Below are 26460 nucleotides of genomic sequence, written 5' to 3'. Positions count from 1 at the left end.
TTATTGTATATGTATGTATACATAATTATTTCATATTATGCAATATTGGGAAGTCGTGGCCTAATGGTTAGAGAGTCGGACTCACAATTGAAGGGTTGTGAGTTCGAGTCTCGGGCCGGCAGGAATTGTAGGTGGGTGGAGTGTATGTACAGTGCTCTCTCCACCCTCAATACCACAACTTAGGTGCCCTTGAGCAAGGCACTGAACCCCCAACAGCTCCCCGGGCTGCGCAGCTAAATGGCTGCCCACTGCTCCGGGTGTGTGTTCACTGCTCTGTGTGTGTGCACTTCGGATGGGTTCAATGCAGAGCACGAATTCTGAATATGGGTCACCATACTTGGCTGAATGTCACGTCACTTACTTTAGAGAGAGTTGCAGGACTGGAAGGAGAAGACCTGATCTAAGCTCATGGTACATTTCACACCTCTCATTGTGTGAGCTTGCTCTGTTGTAAGGAGTACTTCATGGACTGGATGTACAGTACTGAAATTTAATTTTCACTTTTAAATGAAATCAATTATGAGTAAACTATTCACATTTCATGTTTTTGACTTACAGCTAAAACTTTCTCTGAAGATATTCCTAAGTGTGATTCCTGAGGGAGCCTGGTAAAACCTGGTAAGAGCAATTATTTCTAAGAGCAGTGTATGATTTTACTTAGAATTTGATTTAGTTTGGCTTCAAGACAGTTCATGGAAAAATTATGCTCTTTCAAAGCTGTATGATTTTCTTTCTTCCATGAAGCACAAAATAAATATTTTATAATCTCAGAGTTTCTCTTTAGAATAAATATAAAATATATAAATATAAAAAAGTGGTCCATAGAGGTTATATAATTCCTGGTCTTTTGAAATTATATAAGCATAGTGTGAGAAACTATTGTTAGATTTCTTTCATTGGTGACTACCCTCTACTGTTGTGATGATTTTAGCTTCTTTGTGGATGTATTTCCTCTCCTATTTTAGATATTGTGTTTTTTTGGGGGGAGAATATACCTCCCTGGTTCGTCACTTCCATGAAAATGGTGAAGATTCAGCTATTAAATGGATCGTTCACCCAAAAAATAAATGTGATGTTTATCTGCTTACCCCCAGGGCATCCAAGATGTAGGTGACATTGTTTCTTCAGTAGAACACAAACAGAGATTTTTAACAAAAACCGCTGCAGTCAGTCACTCTTATAATTAATGTGAATGGGAATAATTGCTAAAACATACAATAAAAAAAAACATACACAAACAAAACCAAATTAAACCCTGCGACTCGTGATGAATTATTGATGTGTAAAGACAAACAGTTATTATTATAATTTTTTTTTTTTTTTACCTCTGATTCACGCAATGTGCAAACTGTTCGAACTCTCCTAATCGCGTCCTCCTGAGCACGTTCTCAAGGGCCCTGACCCAAATGGCACCCTAAACCCTTGCAGTATTTCTTTGATTCTGGACTTTCGTGACATAATGCCGTTTTGACTTACCGTATTTTTCGGACTATAAGTCGCACCTGAGTATAAGTCGCACCAGTCCAAAAATACGTCATGACGAGGAAAAAAACATATATAAGTCGCACTGGACTATAAGTTGCATGTATTTAGAACCAAGAGAAAACATTACCGTCTACGGCCACGAGAGGGCACTCTATGATTTCAGTGTAGAGTACAGAAGCACTGAGCGCCCTCTCACGGCTGTAGACTGTAATGTTTTCTCTTGGTTCATTTCTCTTGGTTCATGTCAAATTAATTTTGATAAGTCGCACCAGACTAAAAGTCGCAGGACCAGTCAAACTATGAAAAAAAAGTGTGACTTATAGTCCAGAAAATACAGTAGGTAGAAGTCTGCTGCTGATATCGCCCCAGTGCGGGCTCTGCTGAAGTGTGTATTAAGGGCGCATAACTGCTGCAAAGGGGGTGTTCGTGAGCACCCTTTTGAACACTAAAACACACCACGGTCTCGTGGTCTTAACGTACACATGCACGCAGTAAGTCCGCAAGACCGAGTGCACATGAAGTGTTCCATTTGGGACAGGCCCAAGTAGGCAAGTGAGGTGTCGTCTTCTTGCTTTATGGCGGATTGTTTAACTGCCATCTTCAATCTCAGTTAGGAGTGTCAGTGGTCCATTTCAGCGATAGGTGGTGGTAATGCACTTATAAGTCTGCGATCCACAATTAAGCAAGGAGAAGAAAAATAATCCTCACTCTCTGAACACGCTCACGAGAGTTTGAACAGTTTGCACATTGCGTGAATTAGAGGTAATATATATATATATATATATATATATATATATATATATATATATATATATATATATATATATATATATATATATATAAATAGTGTTTTGTTTCTTCCACAGACTGATCGTTTTGTGTCTTTATATGTGTATGTGACCCGTCACGGAAACCAGTTGGCAGCACAACTTTCAAGCAAAATGAGAAAGAAGCATTTTTTTTTTCCAAATTTGTGTTTTTTGCGTTTTTTAGCAGAATCTGTTAGTTGATATCACAAAGAAGCCTCTCCGTGTTTGAGATAGCAGTATTGGTATATTTACAAGTGTACATTTTGAGGTTGAAATCAGCTAGTTTGTCGGAGATTCTAGCACGCAGTAGGGGCGTTTCATTGTCTGTCTGTATTTCCATACTGGATAAGCCTGCTTTTGTTTCTTTTGTTATTGCCCCCGCCCTCCGAGGGACGCGTGGCTACTTAGTATGCAGCGCTCTGGCCGGCTCTAGCTGATATCAGAATTCAATGAAGATGGACGCCACAAAGATGAACGCAGACGAGCTGAACCGTGGCCATTAAACCGAAAATGCTTTGATGTACTTCTTCAACAAGCCGGATGCTTATAAACAAGCTCTCACTGATTCTGAAGACGATCTGAGCGACGATGAAAGCGGCATAATAAGACTGTATGATATCCCTAATCTACAACTGAGCAAAGATAACGACGAGGAAGAATGTATTGGACTGGTGTCAGACGAGTTGGACCGTAAGATATCAGAGGCTATATCGATAGTAACATTTGATGGGGATAAAGACAGAGAAATGGGGAAAATCCGTAACATTTAGAGGCAAACAGACACACAGTGCAAACTTCGGATCTGCAAGAATACTTTTCTGTTTCTTATGGGGTGAGTTTTCATAAACATCAAAGTTTGTCGTTATGTGTTCATTCTAAGAACACGTACACGTTATCTCATGTTTATTCCATGTTTAGACCTTCCCATATCTACCTATTGTTATTAGCTAGCTCATCGGTTATCACAGAATCCTGTTAAAAAAGTCCTAATGCTACACAATGAAATCAATTCACCAAGTTTTATGTAGAAAACCAGCAAATAACAAATAGAATTAGAATTAATGTGTACTTTTGTTTACATAAACATTAAAATAATAACATTAAAAATGATGGCCACATTTTAAAGATTAAAGATTTTTTTATAAAAAGATAAAACTCACATATTTCAGCCTCTAAATCATTTTTATAAAAGTCAAAAAAGATAAATTACTGACATTTACAATGCACATTCTCCTTTATTATTAATATTATGCGTCCCGATTTTTCCCGTTGTGTCTGTCCTTGCTATGCAGGGGGTATGGCTTATCTAAATGAGATGTAAATGAGCCCCATTGTCACTCGCAGCAGTGAGAACTGCACAATCTTTAAAGGCTATTTTCTGCTTTTTGAGGTTTTTTGAGTGCCTACCTTCAAATGGCCACAACTTCTCCAAATATTATCCGATTTCCATGTGTTACACAACGTTGGAAAGCTTGGAGACTACATTTTCAGAATCTGTGAATACCTCAAAATGCCCCAGAACCGACTTGTGTCCCTACTTTCCGTGATTGGTCACATATGTATCGTCCCGAGCTGCAAGGTTTAATTTTTTGTGTGTGTGTTTTTTTATTGTATGTTTTAGTCATGATTCCCATTCACATCAATTATATGATTGACAGACTGCAACGGTTTGTGATAAAAATTTCCTTTTTGAGTTCTACTGAAGAAACAAAGTCACCTACACCTTGGATGCCCTGGGGGTAAGCAGATAAACATTGCATTTTCATTTTTGGGTGAACTATCCCTTTAAGGAAAAGTTCCTTTCCAGTCAGTCCACATTCTCAGTTTGAATGATACTATCATTCTTCTGTTTACTGCAAGACTTTCCTCGATGTGACCTTCTCATCATAATGCGCACATCCCTGCAGGTTCAACCTTTTGCATCACTAGTCAGTAGGTAAGATTCTCACTCATGTCTTCACGCATCCTTTGGGCCCCACTAAATTTGTAGATTATTTCAAATTTTCTGTGCTGATTCTGGAGGAAATGCTGTAGAATCGATGTAAATAAGGTAATAGATTGGGATATTTTTTACCCTTTGATCTATATATAAAACATATATCACAGTGATTATGCATTTTTTCTTAATGGCTGAAAGCAACACTATGTACATTTGGGCACTCTAGCAGTTAATAAACAGAACTGCACGCATCCCTCGGAAGAACATTCTAACCTACTTCTCCAAGTTTAGGTCTATGGCGATTCACGCAAGTATGTGTTACTCTGAGTCCACAGCGATGACGACCTGAACAGGCTACAATAGTCCAAAATAATTACTTATTATAAATGTCTCATAGTGATTTTGGATAAGAAAAACATGGTTTTGTAGATGAATTTATGATGCACTCGCTTATTATATACATTTGGCAAATTTTGAACACAGAAAAAGTTACATAGTGTTGCTTTACAAATGTTTTGTAATCAGAGGAACTGTTACAAATAGCCACTGTTGCCGAGCATGTAAAAAAAAAAAAATCAGCAAAACACACCTTTTTCACTAAATTAAATACAAGAAATAATGATACTTTATTGTTTTTATTAATATTTACTACTTTAACAATACATCGTAGTAAACAGCATAACATGAACATTTTTGAATGATGGTGCAAATTAATTGTTGAATCAGTGTTGTGAACTGATTTGCCTCCTAATTGGCATTTGAAATATATGCTATTAAATATTTCTGTCATAACGTTTTTATAATCAAGGGTCATGATGACACAAGGACTGGTCTGCTGGCCCCTTCTGTAGGAGTTTGGCTGAATTAATGGGCATATAGTATATGGGTCATTCTCTCGAAATTATGCCATGTGTATCCCCCTATTGATATAACAGGATATTAAACTTATTTACATTATTTTATGAATGTAGAAAACAAAACACATTTTTCAGTAATTTATAATTATACAACACGTGAACATGAGGCACATTGTTGGGTGTTTATTTTTAGGCATCTAGCTGCAACTTTCTGAGACTAGTGGTGTGCAAAGCGGGGCTTCATGAAACACTGAAACAGTCAAAGCAAATGTGGCGAGGCTTCAAAACATGTTCACACGCGTCTCTACGGTCATTTTCAAGTATTGCTCTGAAAAAGCATAGGCAATGAATCAGTTGGCCGAATTGACAAATTATAAAGTATATGATAGTAAAGATTTTTATTTAAATATATAAATTCCTCTGCTGCATTAACTCCACTTTTATACTTTGCTGGGTTTAAGTTAAGAAAGATGTGCGACTGTATGGTTCGTTCCTGACTGTATGGTCTCGAAACACCCCAATGTTCTGAATCACTTTAGTCACGTGACATGGGTGTTTCGTATCACACTTCGGAGCAGTGTTTCGAAACATCTGTGCTTCGGGATCTCGACACGGTGTTGAAACGTCATTGTCACGTCAGCCATCCCTATCTGAGGCAGCATCTTTCACACTGTACGAGTTCCTGCAAGAGCAGGGTTTCATAAACCCAGGTAAGAAACAGTGCTAAAGATAAGTCCAAAAAAATGTGCTTCTAAATTAAAATAAAACCGTCAAACATTGCTTTACCTAAGGTTAAAAGCAGGGTTTATGATGATGATAACCTGTGGTTAAGTGCAGTAAGAAAAGCCCTTAAGACCTAATTCATTCTAACTTTTAAAATGACGGTGTTAAGTAGCGTAAAGGTGTTAAGGAGGTTTGAAAAGAATGTGTTGATTTTTATTGATCGTTCACAGAGATGTGGCTCACCTAAGCACCTGTGATGACGGCTGCATGGCTCTCGCCGAACTGCTGGGCTGGAAAGTAAATAAAGGCATATTCACACACAAATTTGTCATGTTATTTAAATCAATATTTATTTATTTGTCTTTCTTAAACTATGTTTATTGCATGAAATGTCACCACTCTTGTTTCAGGAAGACTTGGAACAGATGGTGAAGCGTGAACATGCTTTAATTGACGGCAAAGATGCCAAAAAGAAAGACAAGGAAGCCAATCAGAACTCCAAAAGCACTGGGCGGAGGCTGCAAAGAGTGACAAGACAGAACATGAAGAGGGTTTACATGGCAGCCCTAATAGATCTATAGAATTTAACTCCATTTCTCAAAGCCAGGTCTGTCCTTCTCAAGTCTACAGTCGATCACATCTTTCTGTTTCTCTGAACTTCTGTGTCTCTCATCTGCCTATAATAGCAATACAGATATTATAGAAATAGTACAAAATCTCACAGAGATCAGACTGGAACAGTGAGACAGACAGACAGATAGCAAACACTCTCGCAGAAACATGGTGTTATGCATGGGCCAGGAGACGGCTTTGATTTAATTGTGTAACACAATTATGAAAAACAGGGCTATAAATGTTATGTTTTAAAGTTGATAAGCATCACGCTTTCACTTTATGCTTCATCACATAAGGTCTCATTTTATCCAGCATAAAACTGATTATGAAGCCCAAATTTACTACTTTAATGCCTGCAAGTTTTTCTTTTGAAATTTTTTTTTTGTAATTCTCATAATTCAGATTTTCTTTAAATTATTAGGTTAAATTAATTTACAGAAACATACAAAAGGATGTACAACAGATGCTATCATTCAGTAAATGTATTTTCTTGCACCACAGTAATGGGAAATGCTAAAGTTTTATTTTATTATTATTTTATTCTTACCAGGTTTCATGAGAATTAACAATACTAATGATAGATGACAATCTTCTGTCTGAACTTGTCAAAATAAGATTACTTTGTACATTTATTTGTAGATTTTATTATAATGTTATATTATTAAAATAATTAATGAATGTTTATTTTCTCTTTCTCTTATTATTATTTCTGCAGTATATTTACTATTATAATACATTTTTTATTTAATTCTCTGTTGCTTCTCTTTGGTTTGGAATGGATATCTATGCTTGTGGCTCAATTGTGTAAGAGGAAGTTTGCCTAACATTGTTTTACAACATTACAAAATATGATTATCATCAGTGATAACCTTATGTGAGGAAACGAGAATTGAAAATGAAACCTTTAAACGTTTTTTACTGTATGTGTGCATGTGGTGTCATTTTTGTCAAATTGCCTTAAAATAGTTATAAAAAATAATAGTTAATAGACATTCCAGCTATACTAAAATATACCCATAGTAAGTAACAGCTGTGATGTAAAATAACCCCAATGGCTGTGTATATGACTGCATAACACTCACAGGCCACCTACAGTCGTTGTCAAAAGGTTTGGCAGGGACATCAATTTTATGTTTCGCAAAGTTTGCTGCTTAAGCTGTTGTGGTGTTCATTCACATTGTTTCTAGCGATGGTTAACTCCAAAGAAACATGCAGCCATCATCACTTTGCATAAAAATGGTCTCGTGCAAGGAAATTGCTACAAAGAATATGGCACCTGAAAGAACCGGATCATCCAGAACTTCTAGGAGAGAGGTTTGACTGCTGTGAAGAAGTCTTTAGGACGTCCCAGAGTGTCCAGCAAGCGCAGAGTCCACCAGTACAGAGCTTGCTCAGGAATGGCAGCGGGTTGGTATGAGAGCATCCGTGAGACCAAGACCTTTGGACAATGGCCTGGTGTCAAGAAAGGAAGCAAAGAAGCCACTTCGCTTCAAGAAATACATAAAGGACAAACTGAAACTCTGCAGGAAGTACAAGGAAGTACATTTTCTGATGTAGCTCCCTTCCGACTGGGACATCTGGAAAATCGATTGTTCGGAGAAGGAAAAGGTGAACGCTACCAGGATTCTAGTGTTGTGCCAGCAGTGAATCGTCCTGAGACCATCTATGTGTGGGGTTGTTTTCAACCAAGGGAGTGGGCTGTCTCAAGAATACTGGCGTGAATAAAAAATGGTATTAAAAGATCTGGCAAAAGCGACTTCTTCCAACGATCCATGTTTAATTTGATGATTTGTGCATTTTCCAGCATGGTGGAGTGCCATGTCACAAAGCAGGGATAGAGAAGTGGCTTGAAGATCATTACACTGAAATGTTATTATGCCAATAAACTTCTCAGATCTCAATCCCATAGAGAAAATGAGGTCAGTCCTCAAAAGGTTAGTGGACCAGCAGAAGCCCACAAATCGTGATCAACTCCGAGAACTGATGAGGCAAGAATGGATCACCATCAGTGGATTTGGCTCAGAAGCTAATATCCAGCATGCCAGAGCGAATTGCAGAGGTTATGAAGACAACCCCCCCCCCTTTTTGTGCTTTGGGTGTACAGCAATATACAATATAAATGCTATTCATTCATTCGATACTGTAAATATCAAATTATATATTTATTTTTATTTATTTATTATTTTGCCAATAAAAGCTTTAACTTATACTATTCTCATTGTTTTTCAATGTCTTGTTAGCATGTGTATATAGTGGTTAAAACAACCTTTGTGATATTTAGTACCTGATTATAGACAGCATGGAAATATTATAGCTCTCAAACATTTATTTAAACCTTTTAATGTTAATGTTAGAGATGGCTATGGGTTTAACCTTAATTAGTCAATGTGGATTTTATTGTAAGAGGATATTCAGTGAATTTCTCTCTTCACTTGAACTCCGTTATTAGCAGATGATGCTCTTATACAAAGAAAAGTGGTTTAGTTTTTGGAATGCAACTGCTGGCTTGAGTAAAATGGAGCTGATGTGAACTGAGCTACATGGTACTGTTATTATGAAAGTAACACTTATTTAGCTATATTCGTTCTGCTGTATGTTACATCCTACTTCTATCACTGTGTTCAAGTTTTCACTCTGAGGTTTACCACAACCATGAATGTGGGTGGAGCTTTTGGTGTAAGAGACACAAAAAGCATCATTAACAGTACTGTTAGAGTTATCTGCTTAAACTGAACTATAATGTGACTAAAATTTGATGCCTTGAACATTTCATAACAGGGGCAAGAGTGAATCTCACTGTAGGTAACATGACAAAGTACAGGACATATCTGTAATGAGGAGTGTCAATTACCCCACACATAAAACTGCAGTGCATGGAGGCATTTGGAGCAGCTTTCAGAGATGTTTTTTCCTTATCTAGGAGGACATTTTGAAGACGCCTCATGTGAGTTCAGCTTTGACTTTTGTTTGCATCATTACAAGTGAGTTACTTTAAATACATACTTCTCAACTTACTCTTGAGACATAGGACTGATAGGCAAGTGAAAAAAAATAACGTTTGTAGCAGTAGTCGGTTCTAAAATGATGTTCAGAGGTGTTTACTGTAGGTTTTACATGGGAATAATCTGCCTTTTCATTTTCTACAGAACTGTAAAAACTACTGTTTGATTAAAAATAAAATGCACTGCCATGAATAAAAGTATTAACACTGATATTAAATATGGAGTATAATAAATAGAGAAGATGGGCTGTTCCGGACAGCTCCTATTGATGACAACTGGATTGACAGTTCAAGCTAATGACAAAATAATTGTATTTTGCATATGACACCAGTATTAAATAAAATAATAGTGTTGGACAAATTACTCAAAAAGAAATCCAGTACAGGCACCCGATACCAGAGAAAAATTAAGCTAATATGAATGCCTATCTGTGAAAATTTTTTTTAAAAAATGTAAAACCTTTGAAAATGTAATTTACAATCACAAAACTTATCATAGTTAGGACTTAACTGTGGCTAAGTAGAACTTAGTCTGATACATATTTTAATTTACTTTGTGTTGCGTTCTAACGACGGGTAATTTAAGTACCTTGACATTGATAATGTACAGTAATAATTTACTGTAAAAATTCTGAAAATCAAATTAGTATTTCCAATTTTTAAAGTGGAGATGTTGCTATTTTAATACCAACAGAAAGTAATATTCTGAGACAATTTATGAAAGAATCAACTTTTTTTTTATAATTCAGTTCGCACTGAATAAAAATACTTATTCTGAGTTCATACTGCATGTTAATTTAACCATCGATCTATCCACAGTATTAATATTCTAAAGTGATAAATGATAGCAATAATGAGTAACAATGAGCAGGTGCACCCAAATGTTTGACTGATATGTATTTCAACAAGTTGGAAATGGCTCTTTTTGTCACAGCACACGGCCCTCTGTTTTACACAAAAGAGATGAAACTCCTCCCTTAGTTAAATAAATAAATAAAGAAAAAAGACTTTACATTTCACCACTGATAAAATACATAAACTCTAAGCAAAGAACTATGACAAAGAAAGAGCAAAAAAAACTGAAAAAAACTATTTCTTAATTTCCTTTGTTTCTCAATTTCCAAATGTCAACAGAGTTACAGCAACATAGTTAAAATGGAGGAGATAATAACCGAACAGATTCCCTGAACAGGTCTGCTATTCTGTTGGACCAACGATGATGAAAGATGAATTCACAACCAGTGAGAGCAGGTGAGAGAGAACATGTATACAATCTTGAGTAAATGTAATCACCATTTTATTCCATATGCATTAAAAAAAAAAAAACTTCTTCAGTAAAATTATAAAAAATGTGTCTTGATTTTTTATTAATAGAGAAAATCCTGCTAGCACAGTACCCAATGGGGTCTCCAGGAATGAAAAACAAATCCTGACTCTGCTGCAAGGTTTACGGTTAAGTCAGGATGCCTGGGCTCCCAAGAGCCCCTGGGACAGACATGGGGCACATGCCGCTCTGTGGGGCAGACCTGCTGGGGTGGGTGCCTTTACTTCCTTTTTATCATGTTAATTCAATTTATCAATGCTAGTCATTCAGCTGTTTCAACAATATTCCCTGTAAACCCTAATGTTGTCAATAAAGAAAACCAAAATGTAGTTTTGGTAAATATGACTTGAAATGTAATTCAATTCATAATTCAATAATTTAAAGTTTTGCTTTCAAATTCCATCAAATCTAAACTAACTGAGGCCGGAGAGAGATGTAGGTCCCTAATAATTATTCCCTTTTAATATTACTGATGCTATTTTCTAAATAGATACTGTAGGAAGTCACTGTTCCCTTTGGTGTTTCCCTGTTTATTAAAAGTTTATTGGGAGTGAGGTTTAGGGTTAGGGTTTGAGGCTCACTCGGAGCAAGGACAAGGTTTGGCGTGAGGAGAAAGGGGTTACATTGGTGCCGTGACCCGGATGGGAGTGAGGTTTAGGGTTCGGGGTTCAAGGCTTTCTTGGAGCAAGGACGAGGTGTGGCGTGAGGAGAGAGGGGTTACATTGGTGCCGTGACCCGGATGGGAGTGAGGTTTAGGGTTCGGGGTTCAAGGATTTCTTGGAGCGAGGACGAGGTGTGGCGTGAGAAGAGAAGGGGTTACATTGATGCCGTGACCCGGAGGGGAGTGCAGGAGACCTGCTCGATGCATATATTGTATGTATGTATATATATATATATACACGCAGTGCCCCATTCATTATTACTGGCACCCTTCGTAAATATGAGCAAAGGCGCCTGTGAAAATAAATCTGCATTGTTTGTTCTTTTGATCTTTCATTTTAAAAAAAATCACAAAATTCTAAACTTTCAGTGAAATAAATCAATTGAAGGTGGAGGAACATATCATTGTGAAATAAATGTTTTCTCTAGTTTATGTTGGCCACAATTATTGGCACCCGATTATTGCAACATCCTTAACCCTGGACATGGGGTACTTTTTATCCCTGTTTATACTAAACCCATCCAGTTGGTTGGCTGATCAAAAGATATTTTTTTTAGTTTCATGTGACCATAGAAGCCAGTGCCATTTGAAGTTCCAGTCCTGTCTGACAACTGAATTACTACAAATGTAAATATCAATATCAGTAATATACTTCAGAGCTATTTTACTCAAAATAATTTCTAGGGATGCCACTATTGTGGTCAAAATGCATTGGAGAAAAACAATTATTTCATTGTGTGATTTTTTTAATGAAAGATCAAAAGGATAAACAATGCAAATTTATTTTCACAGCCGCCTTTGCTCATATTTACCAAGGGTGCCAATAATAGTGGATGGCACTCTATATATATGTTTCGGGGTTTAACAACAGTGATAAAGTAGGCTGAAAGTGTAGCGGAGCATTGTGAACCACAACCAAAGCAAGGTTCTTTTGTAATACGCAAATTAAATTAAACAATATTTTATTGAAACTATTGAAAGGTGATTATTTGTGAATATATTTTACTCTTAAGCAATCTATGATGTAGATGAGTTTGTTTCTTCATTGAAGCAGATGAAAACATAACATTAATTAGGTAATCTACATACCTACAGTCCATCAGTTTCCACATTGTGAAGTGGAAAGCTGTGTGTTTGTAGGGAACTAATCCATCATTAAATATTAAGCCATTAGTCAATAATCCATAATACACATTCCATCCCCTGTTGTACTTTTAAACGGTACTTGATAAGATTTTCTCTCCTGATTCAGACAAGACAACTTTTCCCTTCACACAACATGTTTTGATGAACTGGAGTCATATTGATCACTTGAATTATTGTACTATCAGCTCTTTTTCTGACGGTACCCATTCACTGAAGAGGATCAGATATTGACCAAATAATACAATGCTAAATTTGTCCAAATCTGTTCTAATGAAGGAATAAACTAAGTAAATTTTCAGCAAACATTTATTTGTGGGTGAACTTTTCCTTTATGGTTAACTTGTCCTTGTCTAGTGTTATTATTTGCGACCCTGTCTGCTAAAAGCTAAAGCTGGGTTTTATTTTTATTTTATTTTATTTTTTTATTTTTTTGTGATTCACTGTTTTCTACAAAACATCATCCTTCATAAAGATGTGGAATATTCTGTGTAAATATAAACTTTATATCTTTAATATTGACTAATTAAGGCCATTTCAAAGATTGAAATCATAGTGAAATATTTGGTTGAAATCAAACTTTGATGCTTGTTATTTTATGAGAGTTTGATACATTTTTGCCTGGATTTCACAGACAGGGTTAAAAAGTTTTTTCAAAAAAAAAACTACTGTTATGTTGCAGATAATTGCAGAAGTAGAGTTAGATAAGCTGCATAAAGCATGACTGCAAGAGCGCTTGAAGAGAGGCAAAGAGGTGGTTAGAGACAAGAAAAAAACCTATTCCAGAGTTTGTGGAAGTGATTATTTTTGTTGGTGGTATCTAGCATTATAGATTTTTACATTGTAGAGTGTTTTTGCTGGTTTAAGTGCTCATTCATGTCTTTAATGATAATAATAATAATAAATACAAGATCTGCATAATATAAAAAGAAAAGAAAAACAAAACAGACACAGACTTGTTGACGGATGTGTGTGTCTCTTTTCTTTCTTTCTTTTTTCACGTTCAAATGTGAAATATGCTTTCATAGTTTCACTCTATATAATCAGTGAGTGATGTCAATTATCAGAGGCCTCGTTTCACTTCCTTTGTGGTCATTGCAAAATCCTCCAACAAAGTTCTTTTAAACATTTTTTTTTATATATATATATACTTTGAATTTGAAAAAACGTTAGCTGATGTCCAACTTTTGCCTATACTGACTTCCTCTATTGAGAGTGAGCATTTCCTTGAATTCAGTGTTGGTTGTATCACTTACTCAAAAGAATGCTTAAGTAATTAGTTCGTAAAAATATGACAATGATACATTATTCTCCATGATATTTTGATCATCTCAGTATAACCCTTTCATTAACTTTGCATAACAGTAAAATTATATAACTGTTCCTTTACACAGAGTTTCTTGGTGGTCCAAGACTCTTCATCTCAAGACCAACTTCTGTGTGTGTCTGTAGGGGACAGAGGGGAGCCGGTCAAAGAATACCCCATCTTAACCACTGGAGCAGGTACTGAAAAGTGTTTTCATTCTTAATAGCCCCTCAGATTTGCTATACCCAAGTTTTCAGTCACAAGTAAGAATTTAACACTTGCATTTGTCATGATCAACATGTTCTCGTGATGTTGTCAACTCCTCCCATGTCAAATTATCTGAGCTATGGTGTCAACATTTTATAGCTGCAAACTATATATATATTTCAGCAACTGTCTGAATATTTATTCATTTATTTATTTATTAGATTTGCATGAGAAACACACACGTTTCCTGAGCTATTAAGGAACAACCTCAGAGAGGAAATGAACAAGCTTTTATGCATAGTCAGGCATAATACATTTCTAAAGCATGCACATTTTCTAAATTTCCTGTTACAAACTGACAATGGAAGCATAGCATGGGAATCCATGTGCAAATAGTTGCCGTGTAAATGAGATGTTTGTGCGAAGTTCAGTAAAATCTTCAGCACAGTAGTTTGTTCCCTTTTTGGCATGCAGATAAATTGCACATTGTGAACCCTACAGTCTTCTATTTCCTCATTACATACGTGTACTTGACTAGTCTGTCCAGTTTCTCTATTACTCATAGCGGTAGTCTGACTTAGTTCGCTTGTCTTTTTTTCCCTTTCATAGCTCTTCACCTGAATGCATCTCATCTGGCTTTCCCTGATCTCTGTCAACTCCTGCACTTCTACACACTGAGCAGGTGGGATGAGATATTTTTTATCTAGCACATATTGATAAGGAAGAGTATCGTTTTTGCTTGATATCAGGATGTTGTCACAGGAACCTCTGTGCACCACTGTGTTAGATAGTAAATTATATTAAATCTTCTATGCACTGTAAAAAAAACTGGTAACCTGCAATTACAAGCTTAAAGAGCTATTTCTACCTGATTCTACCCGTAATTGTTTTGTTAGTATAGATGAATGTATATATTTTGGTTGAGTGAAGTTAAATAGTATTTTTGACTTGAATAAAACCAGTATTTTTAGATGTTGTCCCTGTGTGGGACAAACAATCTGATAAAGAAAATTAATTATCTGTTTGTTTCCAGTATGCTAAAGTAGTAATTTGGCATAAGATTACATTGTTATAAGGGGCAAACTGTAATTGTGGGTGTAAATTTATATATTAAGGTTGGGTCAGTGGTATTAAATTATATTTATATTTTTACTTGATTAACCCTTTAACTGGTGACTTATCCCGGGGGATACAAACATTTGAGATGCTGTAGGGTCTAATTTCTTGGTTTCATGTTGAAAGGGTGTTTGTTTGTTTTTTGTAATCTGTCTCTAAATGTTTGTATCTCAAGGGATAAGTCACCTTTTTAGAATATTGTGGCTTGTGTTTTAGAAAATCAAATGTATGTGTAAGCCAGTGTTTTGTTTATGGTATAGTGGCCAAACTAGATCTCACAGGAACCATATTTTTTGTGATATCAACTTCAAATTTAGAACATAAATTGGTTAGTCAGATAGTTTTGATTTTATAGCAACTTTGAAGTGCAACATATTTTATACAAATACAAATATTAAATTGTTTCTTTTATTTTTTTTATTTTATTTTTTTTTGTGATTGTGTATTATTCTAACCATATAAATAATTCTTAATCATATAAATAATGTGTTTGTTTGTTTGTTTGTTTTTTGTATACTGAAAAAAATAATAAACACAACACTTTTGTCTTTGCCCCCAGTTTTAATGAGCTGGACTCAAACATCTGAGACTTTTTCTATGTACACAAAAGGCGTATTTCTCTCAAATATTGTTCACAAATCCGATATAATCCATCCACCTCACATGTGTAGAATATCAAGATGCTGATCAGACAGAATGATTATTGCACAGGTGTGCCTTAGGCTGGCCACAATAAAAGGCCACTCTAAAATGGGCAGTTTTATTGTATTGGGGGGTCCGAAAACCAGTCAGTATCTGCTGTGACCACCATTTGCCTCACGCAGTGCAACTCTCTTTGCATAGAGTTGATCTGGTTGTTGATTTTGGCCTGTGGAATGTTGGTCCACTACTTTTCAATGGCTGTGCGAAGTTGCTGGAGACTGGCAGGAACTGGAACACACTGTGGTATACGCCGATACAGCATCTCAAACATGTTCACTGGGTGACATGCAGGTGAGTATGCTGGCAATGCATGAACTGGGATGATTTCAGCTTCACAGAATTGTGTACAGATCCTTGCAACATGGGGCCGTGCATTATCGTGCTGCAACATGTGGTGATGGTCGTGGATGAATGGCACAACAATGGGCCTCAGGATCTCGTCACGGTATCTCTGTGCATTCAAAATGCCATAAATAAAATGCACCCATGTTTGTTGTCCATAACATACACCTGCACATACCACATCCCCTGCGCCACCATGGGTCACTCAATCCACAATGCTGACATTAGCAAACCACTCTCCAACATTACGCCATACACGCTGTCTGCCATCTGCCCTGTACAGTAAAATACAGGATTCATCTATGAAGATAACACCTCTCCAAGGTGCCAGACACCATCGAATATGAGCATTTGCCCACTCAAGTCGGTTATATCAATAACCTGCATCTCTGGTATAGTGCTGTGTGATAAAACTGCACTGAGTGGCTTTTTATTGTGGCCAGCCTAAGACATACCTGTGTAATAATCATGCTGTCTAATCAGCATCTTAATATGCCACACCTGTGAGGTGAATGGAATCTCGGCAAAGTTGAAGTGCTCACTAGCACAGATTTAGACAGATTTGTGAACAATATTTGAGAGTAATAAGACTTTTGTGTACTTATAAAAAGTCTTAGATCTTTGAGTTTAGCTCATGAAAAATGGGGGCAAAAACTAAAGTGTTGCATTCATAATTTTGTTCAGTGTGTTATCTGACATCTGCTACCTATGTTTAATTTTCTCTCAGGGATGTTTTGCCTGTCTGTTTATTGGTTCCCTCATGGGTTTACACCCTTAACAATCTATCAGCTCATCATGTTCCTCTGCTTGGTCCAAGTTAGTACTTGCCCTCATTCACCAGTCTCTGTATACACCATCATTCTGCTGTTGTGCAAATCTGACTCTCTGAATTCCAGTGAATTGTGTGTTTGGTTTTCAGAGACCTGGCTGTGTCCCTCTTCAGATCCACTGATTACCAGTACGACTCCAGAAACACAAGGCATAACAGAAAAGCCAAAAACAGTCATGTGCACTATACAGGTGATACAGATTCTCTGAGTCAGTGATCTCTGCTATAGGTCTCTGATGTTTTCAATTTGATAATATTTGTGTTAAATAAGTGGTATATGTAATGGCTTCATTCAGAACTGAGAGTGCTTTGTAATTCTAATTCTATATTCTAATTTCTGAATTTGAATTGGAGTATAACAGAAAACAGATTGCCTACAAAGATACTGGTTATTGTCTGTGTTTTGTTTTAATAATGAACTTTTTTTTAGAGAAACTTTCTAATCATTTAAGAAAACATAATTGGTATCACTTTATTTTAGAGTGTCCTTGTTTCACGTTACATCTGCTTTCTGTAGTAGAAACTATACCTTAAATTAAGTATGTTATAAATTCATAGTATTTGGCCCTTATTTGTGTTATTAACAATAACGCTTAAAAATAAAGTGTAACCAAATATTTACATATCTAAGACTGTCTGGTTCACATGAAATTTGATTTGCATAATCTAGACACTGACAATGAGTTATCTAAATCAATGTGATCTGTCAAATCAGTTGGTAGGCATAAAACTTTGTTTGGATGTGATCTACAATTACTTATAGAACTGTATATTTTGTGTGCAATAAATGTTCCACCTTAACTAATGTACTGTATCTATTAGAAATCTATTATTTTTAAGCTTTGTGACTATACACTATGTGAGGCAAGACCTTGAAATTATTTCTATTTGTTGGTAGGTTACAGCTGCCAGTGGTGCCATGTGCTTTATCAATCCTTTGTACCTTCAAGAGCACGGCGATGATTGGCTTGCTCATCCTTCAGCCAGCCAATTAAATCTGCCAATCAGGTTGAGGCGAAAAAGTACCAGGAGAGCATGGGTAGGGAGAGGACTGAAACAGAAGTCATCTACACTAGCTGAAGACAACTCTAGCAGTTTTGACCATGACAGAGGTACCGGTTGACTGTTTTGAAGTTCTAATTTTGATTTTGAATTTTTTATTTCATTTTATGTGCTTTTGTCATTTTTGTTTGATTTAGTTTTGTAGTTTAAATATTTCTATTTACTTTTTGTTTTGTTTTTTAGAAATTTTAGTACTTCAACTTCAATTTTATTGAAAATTTAAGTAAATTTGCAAGGCATATTTCTAATTATCTTTTAAGGTTTTTTTTAAGTTTAAGGTGAGACACTACAGAAAAATAGTTGTTGTTGTTGTTTTTCATGTCAATTTATAAATTTTGGGATTTTTGGCTTTTGGGATTTTCATTAAGTATTTTTTCAGACTAGTGGAAACAAAACATCCTAAATACACTTTTACACTTGTTTTATAGCACTTACCTATTTGCATCTTTAGATTTCAATGACAATGTATGTCTTTGAAGCTTGTTCTCTCAAAATGCAATATTTAAAAAAAATCTAAACTCTAAAATCTCCACTTACTTACATAAAACTTACAGTTTTATTCCTGTCTAAAAATTCCTTTTCTCCCTGGATTTTGATTGTACTGTATGTTCTAATTTATGGAGTGAGATCCAAAATACCCACTTTAAAAACCCTTAATATGTCAACAAAATGAAGAATTTTGAACCTGGCTTCATCCAATGTTCTACATATGTATGCAAATTAGTGCACATTTAATTAATCAGTCTCATTTTAAGAGACATATATGTCTCATTAGAATTAACATACAATTCCAAAAAACTTATGTTAACACAAAAATGTTTGCAGTTCTTAATGTAATCATTTAACTGTAGAAGTGTGGTAATCTCAATGATTTTTTTACCCCATTAACCTGAGGTGTTTCGCTTTACGTTTTTCATCCAACATTTTTTATTTTAAATACTTTTAGTTAACAATAACAACATTGATTTCAAACGCATATTGTTTATGAACTGAAACAGAATCTGCTGATAAAAGGCATATATAAAAGCTGATCTCAGTTAGTGTTATGTAAGTTAATGTCTTTTGTTTCTTCTCAAAGGATCATTTGAGAAGAATCCAGAGGCCCCAGCTACCCCAGGTGGAGTTGTGCTTCGAAGGCTGAGTGGAACCAGCAAGGAGGACCCCATAAAAAGATCAAGTGTCGACTCCATTAAATGCCCTCTCCCTCAGTCACCACATCGTGTGTCGTGGCTAGAGGACAATAAGATATGGCTGAACTCATCACTTACTTCCTCTCTGCTTCAACCACCCGGCTTAGAGCTGGACTCCCTGTCAGTCAGCAGTATAGAGGAGGAGACTGAACAAGAGTTAAGCCCCTCCCCATCCCCCCGGCTCCACTTGGCAGATAAGATGATGAACCGTCTCTCTGCAGTGGGTCAGGCTCTAGGTGGACTTATGTCGCCACAGCGAAGACTGAGTAAACGTGTTCAGGAGATGGCGGAACGGAAGGGAGGGGCTTTTGCAGAGGCTGTCAGGGGATTTGTAGAGCAAACTCTTGCATGTGGGGCTGGTCCTGGAGTGACCTGCACCGAGATGCTGCAGGAAGTGCGCTCATCCCTCACTGCTCTGAAGGAAACCCTGTTTGATTCTCCAGAGATACAAAGCATCACAGACAGCATTGGAGACACTCCAGATTTTGAGCTGGGTATGACCTGGAGATAACATTATTGCCACGATATTATAATAACGTATCAGTCTTATCAGCTTATCATCTGTGTTATTTGATCAAAAAACAAAAAAAAAAATTATAGAATTGCTCCAATTTTCATAGGGCATTCTCTGGTCACACTTAGCAAATGTTTTGCTAGTATATTAGTTAGTTTCTCATAAGAATCTTATTTGAAGGAAAGTGCAGGGAGATAAAATGGGAAATAATAGAACCATACAGTTTAATTAACAAGTATATGTGAACACAAGCACTTCAGCTATTCAAAAATCATGTTGTTGTGTTACCCACAAAGCCGTTTGCACCGCGCTATTTCATCACTCAGTCCATCAATCTGTTTAATTGCTTGTTATTTGTGAAACCATGATCCGCACTCAAAAAACTTTATATTTAACATTTATCACCAGCAGGAAAACACAAACGTTTTGGATCAAGGTCTTCTTCAGTGCAATCAATAATTCAGTCCCTCCACCCACTTTTTAAATCATTAATTATATTGACTTCATCATTCATTAGCCAATGTTAAGTCTCTAAAAACACACATGTGCATACCATTTGAATGTTCAACAATATCCATTTTTATATGACAGTTTGTCACATCTACCAATACAATACATTAAGACATGATTTAACCCATACAATACCATGCTAAAAATATATATATAAACAAAAAGTATAGGGAAATATTTTGTTATATACAAATGGATATTTGGTGAGTATTCAATGCATATGCATAAGTGTGTATATGTGTAATTCTTTTTTCACCTCTAGTAAAACTACATTCTTTCACAAATCTGTTTTTCTCTCTGCTCTTAGATGCTGTTCTGGAGCTTGCCATTCATAAAGTAGCTCTGAAGCCAGTTTACTCTCACCTTTACGTGTGTCTAAAGACAGCTCGTAGGGATGACGGCACTCTTCAGCGTTTAGAGGCCAACAAGAGCACCCTGGAGAACCGCAGCCTGGAGGAGCTGGAGGGTGCATCAGGGGCCGGGGTACCTGATTCCAGCATGATGGAAAAGATCCAGCAACGCTGGACCACAATGCATGAGGCCTATTCACCCAGTAAAAAAGTTGACACCCTGCTCAAAGTCTGCAAGAATATCTACCATAGTATGAATGCTAATGCCAAGCCAGGTGAGTGAAGTAGTACTGTAAAGACGTAATTCAGATTCTCATGGTTGATGTTAAGTCTGTGAGTCATTCAACATTCTACTTCCTTTGAATTTTGAACTTGTATGTTCTCTGTTAATATACAGTATATACAGAAATCAACAATTCTGAGCATACCCATGAACCCATGACTACTGCCAGACATTTTAAGCATTCAAGGCACTTACAACATCTAAAAACCTGTAGACGATTTGAATATGTTCAATGTTTTATGCTAGGTACAGTTTTCGGGGCAGATGACTTCCTGCCATGCCTGACATGGGTATTGCTGCGTAGTGATGTAGCTACACTTCAGGTTGACACTGACTACATGATGGAGCTGCTAGACCCCATGCTACTACAAGGAGAGGGTAAGGGGTGCACACACATTCATACCCGTAAACATACTAGTTTAATGTGCAGGGACATCTGTACAGTCATACATATTGGTAGGGCAAACAGTGTGATGCTTTTGAATCATAACTTGGTCTAACATGTCAGCTTCTGGCTCAATGACTGTTTGTCTGAACCTGTAGAGATCTATCCATTGCATTCCCATTCATCTCAATGGCAGGACACCTTTTCTGTGCACAGTCCCAGGCTCTCTATTAGCAACTACCCTGAAGTGTATCATAATTATTATTGTGTAAAACTGTTTGAACTTGCACCAAAATACTGAATGTGCCTTTAAGATAGAGAGTCGCATTAGTTGCATTAGAACATTAAAATGAAAGACCATCAATGGATTTTTTCCCCAGAAGGATGGAGTTTTTTTGTGTGTGTTTTCTAGTGTGTATAATGTGCATACTTTCTTTCTGTCTTTTTCTCAGGTGGGTATTACCTTACATCTCTCTACGCTGCCCTTTTTTACATTACCAGCTTCCGACCTCGTCTAGCGAAGCGGCAACTTAGTGCAGAAGCACAGAGATCTCTCAGCCAATGGCACCGCAGACGCACACTGCACTGCAACCAATCTCGGCGCAGCAGAAATCGTAGGACCATCCGCAGACATGGGCCGGCTGATGAAAGCTGTAAAACAGCCGAAGAACAGAACTCTTTGAATGCGAGCACAGAGTCCAGCAGTCTGACTGACGTCATGCCAACAACCTCTTACGTGCACGAACCACTCCAGGGCTTAGATGAAGAATTAGAGGACCCAAAGGAAGAAGAGGAAGGACAACAAATACTGTCACCAAAGCCTTTTCACATCACCACTCCTAAAACGGAGGGAAAAGAAAGAGCTGATGGAGTAAGCTGGACAGAAGATAACTAAAAACCACATGATTCTTAAGGGATGAGCAAATGGTATGAAATAACTAAGCTTTGAACTTAATAGAGATGCTTGTGAAGGCAAAGTGTGTTACTCAAATGACGACTCAGATCATACAACTTAATGAAAAGAATACATGCTATTATTTCTCTCAGCAAACAGATTTCAGATTTTTGCTTGTTAGATGATAAAATGATTGAAAATACACACACACACACACACACACACACATATATATATATACTGAACAAAGTTATAAAATGCAATACTTTTGTTTTTGCCTCCGTTTTTCATGAGCTGAAGACTTTTTATATGGACACAAAAAGCCTATTTCTCTCAAATATTGTTCACAAATCTGTCTAAATCTGTGCTAGTGAGCACTTCTCCTTTGCTGAGAAAATCCATCCACCTCACAGGTGTGGCATATAAAGATGCTGATTAGACGGCATGATTATTGCACAATGAAAGGCCACACTAAAATGTGCAGTTTTATCACACAGCACAATGCCACAGATATTGCAAGTTTTGAGGGAGCCTGAAGTTGGCATGCTGACTACAGGAATGTCCACCGAGCTGTTGCCTGTGAACTGAATGTTCATTTCTCTACAATAAGCCATCTCCAAAGGTGTTTCAGTTAATTTGGCAGTAATTCCAAGCGGCCTGCAGACAATGCAGACCTCACGTACAAGACCATCCAGCCACCTGCATAACAAAAAAGATTTCTGCACAAACTATCAAAACCATCTCAGTTCAAGCTGAAAATATCACAGTTCTTTCATGGCCAGCACTCACCGGACATGTCACCCATTGAGCATGTCTGGGGTGCTCTGGATTGGCATGCTGTTTTAGATTTTTGGAGAGGTGCTGTTCCGAAAGCCCCCCTGCTGGCAGAGAATGCATGTGCATTTTCAATAAGCCTGTTTTATAGGGTGTTCCTGCAATACTGGAGGACCTTATTGTGTATTATTATTAGCAGTAGTTGTTGTAGTAGTGACATGTCCGGTGAGTGCTGTATATAGCATATGAAGTAAAAAATAGTGAGTTTATAGTACATAAATATATTTTAAATAATACTAGATTACAACATCCAGCAGGACAATGGACTGTTTTGCACAGTTACATAGGCTAAATGGAGATTGCTGACATCGCCTCACATAGTAAAGTTCAAGCCAGCCCTTACATTAAAAATAAGATATAGAAAAATTATAAATGTACAGTTTCCATGGATCTTGTCTTTGCATCTGTTTGTTTCATGTTTGAAACAGGTATCGTCTGTTGCAATAGAATTGGCTAGATGGCGCTGTCACACACACAAAAAAAAAAAAAAAAAAAAAAATATATATATATATATATATATATATATATATATATATATATATATATATATATATATATATATATATATATATATATGGTCCTAGTAGAACCGGGTTCCTGAAAACACAGTGTTGGCCAATGTACACACCAGAGTGAAGATCGACCCACGTTTTTACAGTACCCTGCAAATACACAGAGCTATAAATGTGAACTGGTTGATCGATAAGAAGATAAGGCATTATAAAAATCTAAACAGTAAAATTTATGTATATGTTATTTAATTAATATGATAATTTATTGATAATCATTCTTTTAAATTAATAGCTATAATACTCATCCTTTTTATTAAAAATGGTTTAAAGGCTGAAATGTGAAGTGTATCGTTTTATAAAATGTTTTGTTTGTGTGAAAACTTGTATCTGAACTGTAAATCATGTCATCTTACAGTTTAATATGTCACTATAGACATTACCTTACCCCGCTCATGGTTAATTTTATTTGTGCAGGTCTTAAAAAGTCTTGAGATTTGAGTTTAAAAATCCTGCCAGAAACCATGTCTATATAAATTGCTATATTAAATAAATTATTTCATTTTAATGATCATGTTGGACTTTTTATTTTTTTAAATCTTGTTGGACTAATGCAATGCCTTGTTGTGTGACTGACTGTTTTAATTCTGTTGTGAAATTAAATCAATGTCTCTCTTCCTATCTTCAAGTCTAGTTGTGTAGGCCTACTAATTCACTGCCGTTCATCGTGACCACTCCAGGAAGTATTGTACATCTTTTTCTATTCTTTTTTTTTTTTTCAAGAAAGATCTTGAATTCACATTGTGTTCTAATATTACTTTGAAAAAGGTAGGTATTTGTTATTATATATATATATATATATATATATATATATATATATATATATATATATATATATATATATATATATATATATATATATATATATATATATATATATCCATCCATCCATCCATCCATCATCTTCCGCTTATCCGGCATATATATATGTGCACCATTTTAATTCAGTTTTTTATATTTAGATTTTTGTTATCACATCTTGAACAGACAAGACATTCTTAGACATGATGATCATCATACATATACAGTTATATTTGAAAGAGCAAAAACGGGTGTGTAATAATTCACATTATTTCTTTATAGATTCATATCACTGGGAAACATATTGTGAAAAGTGCAACAACAACAAAAAAACTATTGTCAATGCATTCTTTAAAATGCTTGTTTATATAGAATAATCCCTAAATAAACAGCCAACAAAAGCCTAGACTAGCAAGATTACAAGCCCCTTTATGTATTCATCTGGTACTCAGTCTAAATTTAAATATTACAATGTATTAAGCCTGTTGTCATCTGCAGCAACATTCAAAACTCACTTAAGTCATAATTTAGAGATAAAAAAAAATATATCATTCTTTTTTTTCCCTCATCCAGTAGATCAAGTAGTGAAAAAATGCATCCAGCACAAGGCATAAATTAAATATATGACCTTCTCTTGTGTGTTGCTGAATACACATATGGTTAAAGCTATTTAAAGACTAAACATAACAAAGAAGAGTTGGCTGTCAAACACATTCTCTATCCGTGATACTTTGACAGCTTAGTAGGTAATGTGAGCTAGAACAAAGTTGCAGTTAATGGAGATAAAGAAGTGCTGGTGGCAAAATGCACCCCAACACTTTCAAACCAATTATTCTCTGCATTAAACCAACTGATGGATCATTAACAACCTGCCTGGAGTTTTCCTTTCTGACACTTTCACACTTCTTTTTAGTCTCACACACATCTGTATCATTTGCAGCAGCTTGTTCACAACAATTTTGCTGATATTGTATTGTGAACAGTGATGTATAATTATAAAGTGGAGCTGCTTGATAGTGCACCATGTGAATACCATGGCAATAGGCTATATGACAATATATTCAATATGTTAAAGAGGGTCACTGCAGACACCCGGATCCAGTACGTATCCAGACCAGATGGTGGATCAGCACCTAGAAAGGACCTCTACATCCCTGAAAGACAGCCGAGAACAGGACAACTAGAGCCCCAGATACAGATCCCCTGTAAAGACCTTGTCTCAGAGGACCATCAGGACAAGACCACAGGAAACAGATGATCCTTCTGCACAATCTGACTTTGCTGCAGCCTGGAATTGAACTACTGGTTTCGTCTGGTCAGAGGAGAACTGGCCCCCCAACTTCGCCTCTGGCTTGCTTAGTTGGGGTCACTTCATCTACAGCGATATCGTTGACTTGATTGCAAATAAATGCACACTATTTAAACTGAACAGAGATGACATCACTGAATTCAATGATGAACTGCCTTTAAATCATTTTGCATTGTTGACACACTGTTTTCCTAATGAATGTTGTTCATTTGCTTTGACGCAATGTATTTTGTTTAAAGCGCTATATAAATAAACGTGACTTGACATTGGATTCTTCCTGTTAACCCTTTAGTGAACTCTGCCCCCTGCTGCAAGCTGAATCTATCACACAAGGCTGGTTGGCAGATATGGGGGTGAACATGGAGCCAAAAATGCACTCATGCATAGTGAAAAACACTTTAGCAGAGATTTGTGATGACTAGGGAAGTATAAGCCAACCCACATGTAAAAACTTGTTTTATTGATTGATTTTTATTTTGTCTGCAATTTATTTACTTATTAATACCTTTTAAACAAAGAGATGCAATAGATAAAAAATTGCCCCATAATGCTGAAAACAACCAATAAACAGTAGTGATTTTATTACATTACTTGCTTTTCTCAAATTCAAATATCTTGTCTTTTTAGTCTTCAACTGTTTCATTGCATTTTATGTCTCACTTTTTCATTTGTAGAATGGGTTTGTTTTGCTTTATAAAT

The 26460-nt window shown here is 36.2% G+C and overlaps 1 protein-coding gene across 7 annotated transcripts; it reads left to right on the top strand.

Annotated features, from left to right (window-relative positions):
* Nucleotides 1-125: 125 nt before the first annotated feature.
* LOC113098394 (ras and Rab interactor 2-like) lies at nt 126-23566 on the top strand. Of its 7 annotated transcripts, none has more exons than XM_026263446.1 (15): nt 126-618; nt 4155-4230; nt 6044-6110; nt 6224-9372; nt 10564-10680; nt 10804-10963; nt 13952-14060; nt 14680-14752; nt 16958-17046; nt 17150-17250; nt 17958-18171; nt 19200-19805; nt 20643-20960; nt 21215-21346; nt 21806-23566. In XM_026263446.1, exons 5-15 carry the CDS (start codon nt 10646-10648, stop codon nt 22246-22248), a joined length of 2280 nt encoding a protein of 759 aa, XP_026119231.1. In that variant the 5' UTR covers nt 126-618; nt 4155-4230; nt 6044-6110; nt 6224-9372; nt 10564-10645; the 3' UTR covers nt 22249-23566. The 7 variants fall into 7 exon arrangements, with proteins under 7 accessions (XP_026119231.1, XP_026119229.1, XP_026119228.1 ...); XM_026263444.1 differs by having other exon boundaries at nt 5630-6110; XM_026263443.1 differs by having other exon boundaries at nt 4155-5800.
* The last annotated feature ends 2894 nt before the right edge of the window (nt 23567-26460 follow it).

The sequence above is a fragment of the Carassius auratus genome, unplaced genomic scaffold (genome assembly GCF_003368295.1).
Source record: "Carassius auratus strain Wakin unplaced genomic scaffold, ASM336829v1 scaf_tig00216545, whole genome shotgun sequence".
Classification (NCBI taxonomy): domain Eukaryota; kingdom Metazoa; phylum Chordata; class Actinopteri; order Cypriniformes; family Cyprinidae; genus Carassius; species Carassius auratus.
Note: the sequence above shows the minus strand (reverse complement) of the source record. Positions and strands in the feature narration are given on the sequence as shown.

What these genes read in the sequence shown, in the direction of transcription:
- LOC113098394 (XM_026263446.1), top strand. Translation starts at nt 10,646, where the DNA reads ATGATGAAAGATGAATTCACAACCAGTGAGAGCAG. An exon ending in TGTGGGGCAGACCTGCTGGG is followed by an intron (nt 10,964 to 13,951) that starts GTGGGTGCCTTT and finishes TCCTTTACACAG; the next exon opens with AGTTTCTTGGTGGTCCAAGA. An exon ending in CAGTCATGTGCACTATACAG is followed by an intron (nt 17,251 to 17,957) that starts GTGATACAGATT and finishes ATTTGTTGGTAG; the next exon opens with GTTACAGCTGCCAGTGGTGC.